Here is a 12,048-nt window from a genome sequence, read left to right as displayed (position 1 = left end):
CTTTAATACAAAAATTTGCGTGATTGGTAACACATTTACGTAAATTTTGTGTTAATGTTTAGTGTCGGTTTGAATTTCGCAGTTTGAATTGCAGCGGTGGCGTTTCGAAACTGAGCCCCGTTTGAATTAGAATCGCTGTTTTAAAAAATACAGCTTATTTATCTTCGTAATATGTGATCCATTTTGAAGAGATTTCCTTGTTTAATCTAATGCATACAAAAATTTGCGTAATTGGTGTCACAATAACGTAAATTTAAGTGTCGATATTATGCATTTGAATTTTGCAGTTTGAATTGCAGCGGTGGCGTGTCGAAACTTAGCCTCCTTCGACTGTGACTAGAATCCCTTCGGGAAATTTGGTGATCAAAACAAAAAATTGGCACGGTTGTCAATCATTAATCGTGTCATTGAGAAAAAAAAGGCGCGAAGCGGACATTGCTCGAGATATTTCTGTAGACAGTCAAGGGCAATGTCTAGCATCCGGCACGTGTAGCTTTTTCCCATACAGACTAGTCTATAGCGGTTCCCTCAAGCAATCGACATATTTTACAAAAATTGTTCCTATCTGGCGTGTTATCGAGAATCTGTCATTCGACAAGCAACAATTGGTGGTCAGTTTTTGAGTGCTTATAAACCTGTGCCAACTACGCATTACACTGTTTCTTAATTTTCTACCGATAAGGTGACACAATGACAAAATTGTCAACGAGCCCCATAACGTAAGTTTTGCTTATTTACATGTTTTTTCTTCATTCCCTTGAGGGTGTCTATTTCACAAAGCGCGCCTTTTGCTGTTGCTCTAGATAATTTTTCTTCGACTACAAACGGCTGGTTTTCTTTTTACTGAGTCATTTCTGCAAATACTTATGTTGAAAAATTCTTAGTTATTATTCTCGAACAAAATTTTACAATCCAAGACAATTTCGAGCGACACATGACATGAGTTAGGTTAAGGGATGATCCTTGATTGCTTTCTTGAACATCTTCGACAATTACGCAGCAGTTTCACATCCAAAACCCAAACCCAGACAACGTCAGATTCGTGACACCCAATGTTACAATTCCTTTGATTTAAACTTTAAATAACTTTCCAATATTAGGATTGTTTCGTCTGCCTGGGTTTGTCCTAACGTCAGATTATCACTCATTAAGTGAATTTTTTCCACTAAAGACTTTTCGGCAGGGTGCATCGTATCGGATAACTGTTACAATAGAAAAGTTTCGTAAGTCAAACAGTGGGAGTATTTTAATCAAGAGATTTGCGAAAATGGGAAATACTAACTTCTGCTATTTCCTCTTCGGGAACTCCATCATCTCCTTTTAGACGTTCAAGCATTGATTCCAACATGGCATGTTTTTCAAGCAGGCGTTTGTTTTCTGTCAAGTCGTGCATTTGCCGTACCATAGCGTTAAATAAGCCTTTGTAACTCGCTTCCAGTACTGTCCGGACAACCTGTGCAAGGAAGTATTTTTGCAATTACACAGCATCATATCAAGGTATTTATATTTCGTTCTCACCTGAGGTAAGTCGACGTGGTACAAAATGAAGGATTTGACCGGAGCAAAATTGGAAGTCCCCTTTTTCAGTTCCTTGATTTGTAGAAAGTTGTGTTCCAGCAATTTGTAGGTGAACATTTTGGCTTCCTTGGCCGGAATCATTGCAACATTCTGCATCTGGTCTTGTTCCATAAACTTCTGAATCCGAGTCAGTCTAAGAGTGTGAAACAAGAAGATTTAATGTTTTAGCATATCCTGAACCATTTTTAAAATTTCTGATCCACCTAAAGAGTCGTAAAGCTTTCGATCCAAATCTTTCTAGTACAATCGAGTCCAACGAAGCGCAAGCCAAATTTTCGAAAACTTTCGAATAGTCAAGATTGAATTGACCGCCACCAGCATCGCCCGGTTTGTCAATCAAACCAGCAGAATCCTCGTGCAGCACTCTCAAGTAGTGATCGAAATGTTCCAACAAAATCGGACTACTGTCGTTTTTTCTAACGGCATCCTTAATTACGTTGTAGGATACGGGAGTTGTTGCTGGTGAATCGGGGTTGCTACTTTCGCGCCAGAGCTTGAGGATTAAATGGTATAATTCGCCAGCTGTTGTATCCACTCTTCTGGCAGCAGCATTGACTAGAATCACATTCCTAAAAAACATTTTTTACATACAATAAAAATGGCAATTTAGGGTGGAGATAAATTTATTTCTACCTCAATTCAATGTCAAATCGTTCGTGATTTACACGCCAAATTATTTCGCTGTCGCAATGTCCGCCTAACTGAGTTGCTTTTTCTTTCAGCATTCTGGCTATAGGTTCAATCTCCACGTTTGGAACAGCAAATTTTTCTTTCTCTTCAATTTCAAGTGTGGGCACTTTTAGTAAAGTTGCGTTTTCTGCAAGCTTTGGGCATCTAATGATGAAGTTATCTTGGGCAAGTCTTTGAAAACTTTGATGGAGGGCTGAGGGACTTAAAACTTCACTATCTACAACGAATATAAGTATGGTTACTGTAATTTACAAAAATCAGGGCTGAAAATACCATTAGCTTCATTCAGCCTATTTGCTGAATGGAAAATAACATTGGAAGCACTTGCTTGTCCTAGATTTAGCAAGATCTCTAGCAGAATTTCTTCCGATGTCCCATAAATCCTCTTAATCATGTATAGATACCTGCAAAGTCAACTGTAAAATTTTAAAAGGAAATTACCACTATATAAGAAAAATGTACTTTGGGTATCTAATGAGACAGTAGACATTGTGATGCATCATTGAGTACTCTGCAACATTGTTATTCCGTTCACTTGCTTGGAATTTGACTAGGTTATGTTGAATCATCACAGCCAAAGCTTTCTTAACCTATGAAAAATGCAGAATTTTTAGAAAGTGTATCTTTAATATAGTTAAAATTGATCACACTTCGCGAATGGACAAGCCGGTTGCAGTACGTATGTCGGTCAACATACGATTGCCTCGCCTAAGTAAATAGGATCCGACTTGGCCGACAATTTCTCCATAGTAGTGGTTTAACAACTGGCTGCATACTTGGCTAAAGTGACCTAATGTAAACGATGACATTTTCTCGTTTGATTAGTTATGTTCCTTCGGAATCTAAAGAACATGTGCTCTTCAAACATCCACTAAACTACAACTTTTGAAACAGTATTTCTCAAAATGTTCGTCTGCAGCAAGGTATACTGATACTTCCTGCGTTGCCAAACGATACAAATGCAACCAAAAATTAGAAATCGAATTTTGCGTTTTATAAAAAATTAAACACGTGAACTTCCACTACCTGCGCATTTGAGCGGGGATCTTAGTCCTCAATCAATGAAAGACCTTGATGTGTAAAATTTCATGTTTTTCCCATTAAGTCTAAACAAATCAAAGTACAAGGTCACAGTGGGAACTGGGAAGCAACCCCTTTTTGCGAGGATGAAAAACGGCACGTGGCTATACTACGAACAATCAAAGAATGAGCTCCAAAAAGCCAAAACTGCACACGGTTATACCTTGGTCGAGGTATACTCTTCAAGATTTTACCTTGAAACACTTATAAAACTCGGCTGTGAATGGCCGTCGGACATCGGGAAGAGAATTTGCGTTCACCTTTTAATATTGTGTATGAGGCATTCGGCACGTGAAGTGCATCCCAAAAGGCGCTTGAACCCCAAAATTTTATTAGTGTAAAGTTTAGCGTTTAGGCTACGCTTACAGTGCAAAAGTGTTTTAGTAACAATTTTCCAAGTGTCTTTTATTATTCAAAAATGTGTTTCATCAACAAAATGTGGCAATCATTCGTGTAAAAAAAATGCCGCCTTTCGTATTCGAAAAACAGCCGTTTGGAATAAAATCTAACTTTGATTAATAATAGCGACATTTTCTTCGTAAGTTTTATTGATTTTATAAAAAATGTAATTTTAATTTTGTTTTCGCCAGAGAAAAATTGGATGCATCAGTAAACTGTCTAATTTATAATTTAATTTATGAAGTTTTCCTATCTTTGAACTCATATCTTTTTGTTTTCTCAACGCAGTGCGGTGGTGAGGCCGATCGCCGTGTCTAACTTAAGTGATAGCCGCAAACGCAAGTCTAGTCAAGACGTAGAAGGTGCCTATGAAGGTAGCTGGGCCATGAGACCGAAACCTCCGACGACGACAACACCGCCACCGTCGTCAACACCTTCATCGTCCGAAGAAGCATCTGCGCCTGGATTGGAGGAGGAAAACAAAGACGAAATGTTAAACATTTATTTTTGCATGGTTGACGCCCTGCTCCGATCAGCCGATGAAGAACGACCACTTCATTCCGCTCGTAATGAGCTAAATCAGAAACTAGGCCAATATGACGCAAATAAAAATAAAGATATGCGTCTTCGACTACTTAAACATTTTCAGAGTCAGGGAAAAGAGGCCAGAGATCTAGTGGGTCTTTTTCGCCTTCTTGATGTTATCTTGGACGATCACATGGACCTCGTCGAGATTCCTTGTAGGGACGAGGATGGATGTGAATGTTTTGATAATCGCATTTTGCCGATCATCATCAAGCGCTGCCCGAATCTTGGGAAACTTCACTTCCATTGCTCAAACGGCTTGGTAGGTTTTACGTTTTAGAAGTGACACATAAAATTATGTTTTAAACAAATGATAACTTAAGATATGTACTTATTTTATTAATTATTAGGCGCAAGACTGGCCAGAGACCATTGGTTTTTACATCAGCCAATTTACTTTTCTGACAAGCTTGCATTTAGACAAGGTTCCCATTCAGTGCAAATCCATCATCTCCGTTTTGGGAAAGTCTTGTCCGCGTCTAAAGTCCTTGCGTCTCGGTTTCGATAATTTACCTCTTTCTATCGACGAATTTTTGAGTATATTCTACTGTGGTGATTTGACCCTGCTGAGAAATGTCACTCCAGATGTTCCCTCAATCGAACACGACCAAAACCCGGCCACCGAACAGAAAAAGGCTTACAATGAATGTTGTGTGCCGCCTCATCTCTTATATTCATTCTGCCAAACCTTGGAAGAAATTCGGATAAATTATTTCAGCAGTAATGAGCCATATGTTATTGCCTTCATTCTACGCCACCTGCCGCTTTTACAAAAGCTTGAAACATCTGATTTTGAATTCAAAGACTACACTACTAGTATTCGCGCACTGTGGGATACTCAGAATCGAATGCATCGAGAGTCATCTGCCGACGAAAGCATGGAGTTATCTCTTCCCTCGAATTCAGATTCTATTGTGCTAAAAGAATTTTCAGGTATTAATTATTATTGTAACTCGCAACTTTCTTCAACCAAATAATCACAATGATTTTACGAATCCAGGAAAGTTGGCTCTGACGAGTCTTTTCGTTGAAGGTGAGAGGGATTACTTGAATCTCAAGAGCATGTGCGAACTCTGTCCTGATCTTCAGAAACTTCATCTCCTTGAAACAAGTGTTCGTGACGTTGCTGAAACTAAAACTTCAGAAAATGGATTCACATTATTAGAAATAGCAAATGATTTCAACAAATTAAATAAGGTATTAATTTTAAAATGTTTGCGCATTATTTTTGAAATTTTAATTTGTGCCCTATTAGTTAAGGGTTTTAACTTGTACGGAGAGTGATGGTCCACTATGTTCTGTGATCACGCAAGCAACGGCGCCCTTCCTAACCGCGCTCGAAGTAGTTTTGGACGGCGTTTTTATCCCGAAATTCGACTTTCTTATTTCGTGCGACAACCTTCAGATCCTCAAACTTTCTACCGAGTTTCACCCACCGCTCAAAAGCTATTTCAGTGTAGAGACTAAATCAAATCTGATCCCCGAGACGTTTTTGCCAAAGCTAGAAGAGGTGCAATTGGATTTCTGCATGAACTCCGAACTCGAGGAACTTTTTCTAAAGAAGTCTACCCTTAAACATATCGACGTCCTATGCTTGCATCATGTTGGACAGTCGGATGAGCAATTTATCGAACTTTTTCTGCAAGTATGACAAGAATATTCAAACATTTATTTTAAGATTGTTTATAATTACACTTGTTTTCATTTACAGTGGCCTCATCTAGTCAGCTTCAAGTATAAGATGCCTCGGAAATTCACTGTTGATATGGGACTGAAGATACTGGCACATCTTCCATGTTTGCGCTCTCTTTCTCTCTTTAAAGATATTAAATACAGATGTTCTGGTGATTTTAATCAACTCAAGAAAACTTGCCGCCAACGAAACATCAAACTCGACTTACATTTGTTTGTAGACACCTATCTCTGCATTGACGGAGATGTGAACGGTGATCGAGTGTCCACCTCCGACGAAAGCGAGACGGATTCCTAATGTTCTACTGTAAGATTTTCCATTCATGTAAACGGATATCGTTAACTCTCATACCAATCGTAGGGGCTTCCGATTATTAGTTTGTTAAGTGTACAGTAATGCCTATATTTTGCATTTATATCAACTGCACGTAATATCTTTTATTCAAATTCTCTTTCCGATTCCGAGTTTTAATTGTTTTCATGTGGCTTTTATAAAGTCAAGTGAATGCCATTTTGATACAACGTCTGTGAACGCATATAGCTTAAATCTGGCCTTGTTTATTGTTAATCGGATGCAAAAAATGCATCGATTTGCCACACTTAAATTCTCTAAGTCACCGGCGTAGCTAACAACGAAATTAATTGGATGAATAATCGATAATTTCTAAATTTAAAAATAAGCCAGAAAGCGTGTTAGCGGCGAAGTATACGATATTTATCACAATACGAAATTCTTTTATATTTTAATTCATGGTTGTGCTCCTCCTATGTAATAAACTAGTCTCAAGATCTAAAATAATTTATCCTTCTTTTGTGGTGGGGTTGATAGTGACGGGTAACCATGGCGCTAAAATATATTTACCAATGGCAATAAGGTACATTTTCAACAAGATAACATGACTAATACAAACATTTCACTTTAGGTTAAAAAGTTCATTCAATAATGAGTAGGCCTATAATTGTAACACTAGAGGCACTATACAATACAAACAACAAAATAATGAAATTAAAGAGTGCATAGGAAATTATTTTTTTTCGATCGCCTGAATTCTTCTCGAGATTGAAAATGTAAAGTTTTCCTCGGTTTCCCTGATGAAGGCCTTGCGCCCTTGCCGCATATTTTATAAACAATATTGAAGACTGGCAAGTTGGCAACAAAGCAGCTATTGCCGCCATTTCGCGTTTCCCTTGTTCCGTTTCCTTGTTCCTGGTTCGTGGTTCCTGCTTTATCATTTCTATGTCTGCCTTATTAGGGTGTGGCTGGGGTGACACTGCTTGTGGAGAATTTAAGAAAAATTAATTTAGAAAATCTGTGGTACGGCTTTCATCATTTTCTATTCAGAAATCCGTTTGTGTTACTTGTGTGAAGATTGTAGCAAAATGTGTACATTTATTTTATTTGTAAAGTGTGGTCGGATTTTCACTTAACCGTTTTTGGCCCTTTTACCATGGCCTCTGCGCTACCCACTCCCCACAACTAATTGAAGACGGAAAGACATAATTTCTAACATTAACCTTTCCTGATTTAACCTCGGTTAATAAATTTTCATTGTTGTATATTTTTCATGGCTCACGCGTCACCCATTTCCTTACCTACCCGATTTAAAAAATAAATCTTCTTGTATGATGTTTAGTAGATGGGTTGGATTAACTAATATGTTGGTCCAACCTTTCAACTAAATTCTTATACAATTGGATGGATAAAGTCGATTGTAGTCTGTAGATCAATTCGCCCAAGAAACGTTTAAAGCATATCTCTTGGTGTGAACGCTAGATGGCGTTTGTATACGATCAGCGTGGGAAATTCAAACGACAGGTTTTCTTCGCGTGAGAGAAGCTTAATACGAAAAAATTAGAATTTCGCTGCGTTCCAAAAAATCCAATTTTTGACGGAGGAAACGTCTTAGCAATAACTTTTTCAAATACATTTAAATCTCGTCTCAAAACTGCACCATCGCCGTATTGTGAGGCATCTGCATCGATGAAATACTGCGAGGAATCTTTCGATTTGCTAATCCGCAGTAAAGTTGTCCACGTGCACATTGAATAATTCGTGAATTTCTTATTAGAATTTCTAATGACGCCCAGTAGAAGAACAATGATTCGGAATATCCAGAACTCTAGTAGTAAAAACTTATAGAACAACAATCTTCATTTTCAGATTTTTCGCGTCATATTTCATGTATTAGTCAATTGTAAATTGAAAATAGATTTTATTTTTTTTGCCCTTTCTTCTCCCCCATTTCACCCACGCTGAGTTGTCGCCCCCTCATAAGCGCGTGTTTTCTTTGTTTAACAAATAAAACGGCGCGCGGGGTGGTGTAAGAACGTTTATTAACACTGTTTTATGTGATCATCAAGCGTTTTACTGAAAACGATGATGTCGTCAAGGTAAACAAGTGTAAATTCATAAAGTACGTCCTTTAACACCGTATTCATCTCTCTTTGGAATGTGCCTGGTGCATTGCACAAACCAAATGGCATACAGTTAAATTCGTACAAACCATATTCACAAATAAAAGCTGTTTTATATTACGTTTTCTTCTATCTCGATTTGCCAGTATCCACTCAGCAAATCCAGAGTCGAGAAATACCTTGCACCGTGTGATGACAGATCTGGTTGTTGTATTGAATCACGAGCTGCACACATACACTGAGTGGGGGAAACTGAGAGGGGGAATAGAGAGGAAGAATAGAGAGAGGGAGAATGAAGAAGGAGAATAGAGAGGGAGAACGGCGAGGGAGAATGAATAGGAAGAACAGCGAGGAAGAGCAGCGGGGAAGGACAGCGGCTACGGAGGAGACTGCGGAGTAGTCGATGTCCGGCGGCTGGCGACTCGGGCGACTGACTGGCTGAAGATGCTACTGCTCTGCTACTACTGATGCTACTGCCCCCGAGGATGTCGTGGCTGCTGGGTTATATACCAGTAGCGTAGTCGGTGTAATTTGGAGATGGCTCCAAATTCCACGGTCATCGGCGGGAAATTGGATGAGGGGAAAAGGTACCCCGAAAGGTTTGAAGGAGGGTAATAAGAATACATATGGGTGATAATAAGGTGAGTGATGGGTCTGACTCGGCAGAGTCAGAGATACGTAGTTGTAGATTGATTAGCTGATGCGGAAGCTGAGGTTGCGGAAAAGGGAAAGCGATGTGGGGGGAAAGGATCAATAGTTTGAAATACATTACATACCTCCCCCTACGAAAGTCCCGTCCTCGAGGCTTCCAAAGGTTGGAGTGGCAAATAGTTATAAGAGTACGGCCATTTTTGGGATTTCACGCGTAGTGTGATGTATTTTTCCATGCGGGATTGGCGAAGCTTGAGCGCTTGGTTGTCTTCAATAATTTTCTCGTTCTCGGCGAGGAGATGCTGGTCTGCCTTGACTTGTAGTTGGTTGGTGCCGTATCCATTTCGGGCGAAAATTGGTTTGTGGAAGACATCAATGGCTGACTCTACAAAATATAGAAAGCGGGCGTCTTGTTGCGTATATTCCGTGCAATACCGTCCGTATCGCGGGTAGTCCTTTGCGAGGATGGTTAAAGATGTTGCAAGAGGGTGTCCATTTGCTGGTGTTGACGAGGTGAAAGGTTGAAAAAAGTAGTTCCGATGGTTTGGTTGGAACTGGGACTTTATGATGATTGGGAATTTCTACCCAATCGTCAATAAAGTTTGACATGTATATTTCAAATAGTTCGCGCGCCTCTAGTTCGAGGGGGCGCTTGAGGAATGGCTCCGCGGCGTCTTGGAAGTTGATTAGGTGTAAACACTTTGCAACTTTTCTGTTGTAAATGTTAAATTTTGGAGTTTTTGAGTGGGAATAGCACGTATTTGGGAAACTGGGGAAGTTTAACTGGATGAGACATGATGTAGGACTGAGCGTAAATCGGGGGAAATATGGAGAATTTTCTTGCATGTATATAAAGAGTGACGATTTTTTTTTTGCTTTTATTACTGTTGGGGGGAATAGGGTGGCGATGACAATCGATAGAAGGGGACGGTTTTTATATTGAATGAAAGGGAAGCGGTTGGTTTAAAAGTGAGAAGCGGGGGTAGTGAATGAAGGAAAGAAAGCGGCTATTTTTCAGAAGTTGAAAAATCTTTTTGACTACTTCTTTCAAAGTTTCTTTTAAAGAGAAAAGAATTTGGGCTGCTTCGACTGTCTCGGGGGTGTTAGATATTATTTGTTCGACAGTCGGGTTGTTTCTAATAAAATTGGGAAGTTTAGTTGGGTTTATTCTGACGTTTTGAGTCATTATTTGGCTGGAAGTGGAATTATTGGGTATGGGATCTTCGACTTTAACTTTATAAACACAACAGCTTTTTTCGGTTTGTGGAATAAAATCTGCTGTATCGTTTTTACGCGTGGAGATTGTGATTGCGGAAACAAATTGGTTTGTTTGGATTTTCGTGATCACAATCGCATATTTCATTTGGGGGTCAGTCATATTGAAGGATCTGTAAATAAATATGGAAATACTAAGGAAAGGAGAGTATTTCTACTGGGGGATAAATATGGGTAGAAGAATATTAATTAGACAGATACGGATTTTTTTTTAGAATTTGGGATTTTTTTTTAAGGCGAAGCTTTTTCTTTTTGTGTGGTTTTTCTTTTTTGTAGGTTTGGCATATAGCAAGAATTTAATCAAGATATTTTTGAAATGGAAATGTGGAAATGGTTTTAAATATTAATTAGAGAGAAGGGTATTATGGCTTAGATAGAAACCTTTTTTTTGTGATGCCTGAGCGGCGGAACTTTCTATCGAGAAAAAATACTGCAGAGGTCCTTATAGGCCGGACGTACAAGGGAGATAGGAATGAAGGGTATAATGGCTTTATTAAAACTTTTTCGGTGTCGCCTGAACGGCGGCACATCCTCAACTGGTGAAAATAATTTTAATAAGCGAAAATACTGCAGAGGTCCTTTAAGGCCGGACGTCCAAGGACAGAAATAAATGATAAGGGTAGGTGTCTGTGTTTGCCTTTTTCAGTCTACGTTTAATTTGGGAAGTTAGAATGTTAAAACACATTATTATTGTTGCGGAACTGCAACGGACGTATAACGGACTATACAACATTATTATTTAAGCTTTTCTCTGTATTGAATCTTGTGCTACTGTTTAAAGTTCCTTCTTCTTAAAAAAATCCTTCTTTTTCAAGTAGAATCACCCCCATTTATTACTAGCTTATACCTGTTGCTATGGGCGTCTACATACGAGATTAAACGCTATATTGATGTGGCATGGGTGGCCACCTTTGAATAACAAAGGCTGATTGACAATCTCTCTGACAAAATGACTCTCGAATAAACACGTTCAAGCCAGTATCCTAAAGTCTGTCAAACAAAATTTTTTTGAACAAGATGCGCACTGCACTAGCATTACGTTTGAAGCGTTTCTGTCTGGATACTTTTGAATAAACGCATTTAAGCCAGTTCTTTACTCTGGCGCACACATTTTTAAGGAAAAAACGAATTTGGGGTACTGATTTTCTGTCTGGAATAAGGTTTTACTTTTTTAATCCAGGTGATGGAAACTGAGAAAGGAGGGGCACACATTTGTTTTTGTTAAGCGCGCGGCCCGCTAGCCATTGCTATACATAAACAATAGCCAAATCGTTATTCCCAAATATTTTACAAGTTGATTTTGACAAGTACCTTAAGAAAATTTACGGCTTAGTAAATCAACTAGAAATTTTCCTTCATTGATTTGATTGAAGACAAGAAATCCTTGACACAATATAATTTTTCTTTTTTTTTATGTTTCTTTCCTTTTACTTTTCTATCAACATTGTTAATAAAAGAGAAAAGGGAGAAAAGGGGTGCTTCCAAAAACGACCATGCAATACATAAACGCAATAATGATTAATGATGATGATGATGATTGGGAATTTCTACCCAATCGTCAATAAAGTTTGACATGTATATTTCAAATAGTTCGCGCGCCTCTAGTTCGAGGGGGCGCTTGAGGAATGGCTCCGCGGCGTCTTGGAAGTTGATTAGGTGTAAACACTTTGCAACTTTTCTGTT

The 12,048-nt window shown here is 38.7% G+C and overlaps 2 protein-coding genes across 3 annotated transcripts; one reads left to right on the top strand and one right to left on the bottom strand.

Annotated features, from left to right (window-relative positions):
* Positions 1-457: 457 nt before the first annotated feature.
* Positions 458-6,560, top strand: LOC124188665. Of its 2 annotated transcripts, none has more exons than XM_046581459.1 (6): positions 458-719; positions 4,036-4,594; positions 4,683-5,265; positions 5,333-5,529; positions 5,588-5,977; positions 6,044-6,560. In XM_046581459.1, exons 1-6 carry the CDS (start codon positions 691-693, stop codon positions 6,320-6,322), a joined length of 2,037 nt encoding a protein of 678 aa, XP_046437415.1. In that variant the 5' UTR covers positions 458-690; the 3' UTR covers positions 6,323-6,560. The 2 variants fall into 2 exon arrangements, with proteins under 2 accessions (XP_046437415.1, XP_046437416.1); XM_046581460.1 differs by lacking the exon at positions 458-719 and adding an exon at positions 3,473-3,886.
* On the bottom strand, positions 867-3,472 carry LOC124188667 (DNA-directed RNA polymerase III subunit RPC3-like). The gene is made up of 9 exons (XM_046581464.1): positions 3,295-3,472; positions 2,919-3,206; positions 2,731-2,858; positions 2,542-2,672; positions 2,212-2,485; positions 1,782-2,147; positions 1,519-1,711; positions 1,283-1,453; positions 867-1,202 (listed from the first exon to the last, which is right to left on the bottom strand). Exons 2-9 carry the CDS (start codon positions 3,075-3,077, stop codon positions 1,056-1,058), a joined length of 1,569 nt encoding a protein of 522 aa, XP_046437420.1. The 5' UTR covers positions 3,078-3,206; positions 3,295-3,472; the 3' UTR covers positions 867-1,055.
* Positions 6,561-12,048: the final 5,488 nt, after the last annotated feature.

This window comes from Daphnia pulex, chromosome 2 (genome assembly GCF_021134715.1).
Source record: "Daphnia pulex isolate KAP4 chromosome 2, ASM2113471v1".
Lineage (NCBI taxonomy): Eukaryota > Metazoa > Arthropoda > Branchiopoda > Diplostraca > Daphniidae > Daphnia > Daphnia pulex.
This window is presented reverse-complemented; position numbering and strand designations above follow the sequence as displayed.

Bases quoted from the DNA above. Each gene is read 5' to 3' on its own strand.
- LOC124188667 (XM_046581464.1), bottom strand. From the start codon at position 3,077: ATGTCATCGTTTACATTAGGTCACTTTAGCCAAGTATGCAGCCAGTTG. The intron at 2,859-2,918 runs GTGTGATCAATT...CATTTTTCATAG, and splicing joins CCGGCTTGTCCATTCGCGAA to GTTAAGAAAGCTTTGGCTGT. The intron at 2,486-2,541 runs GTATTTTCAGCC...TATTCGTTGTAG, and splicing joins TAGGCTGAATGAAGCTAATG to ATAGTGAAGTTTTAAGTCCC.
- LOC124188665 (XM_046581459.1), top strand. From the start codon at position 691: ATGACAAAATTGTCAACGAGCCCCATAAC. The intron at 720-4,035 runs GTAAGTTTTGCT...TTCTCAACGCAG, and splicing joins TTGTCAACGAGCCCCATAAC to TGCGGTGGTGAGGCCGATCG. The intron at 4,595-4,682 runs GTAGGTTTTACG...ATTAATTATTAG, and splicing joins TCCATTGCTCAAACGGCTTG to GCGCAAGACTGGCCAGAGAC.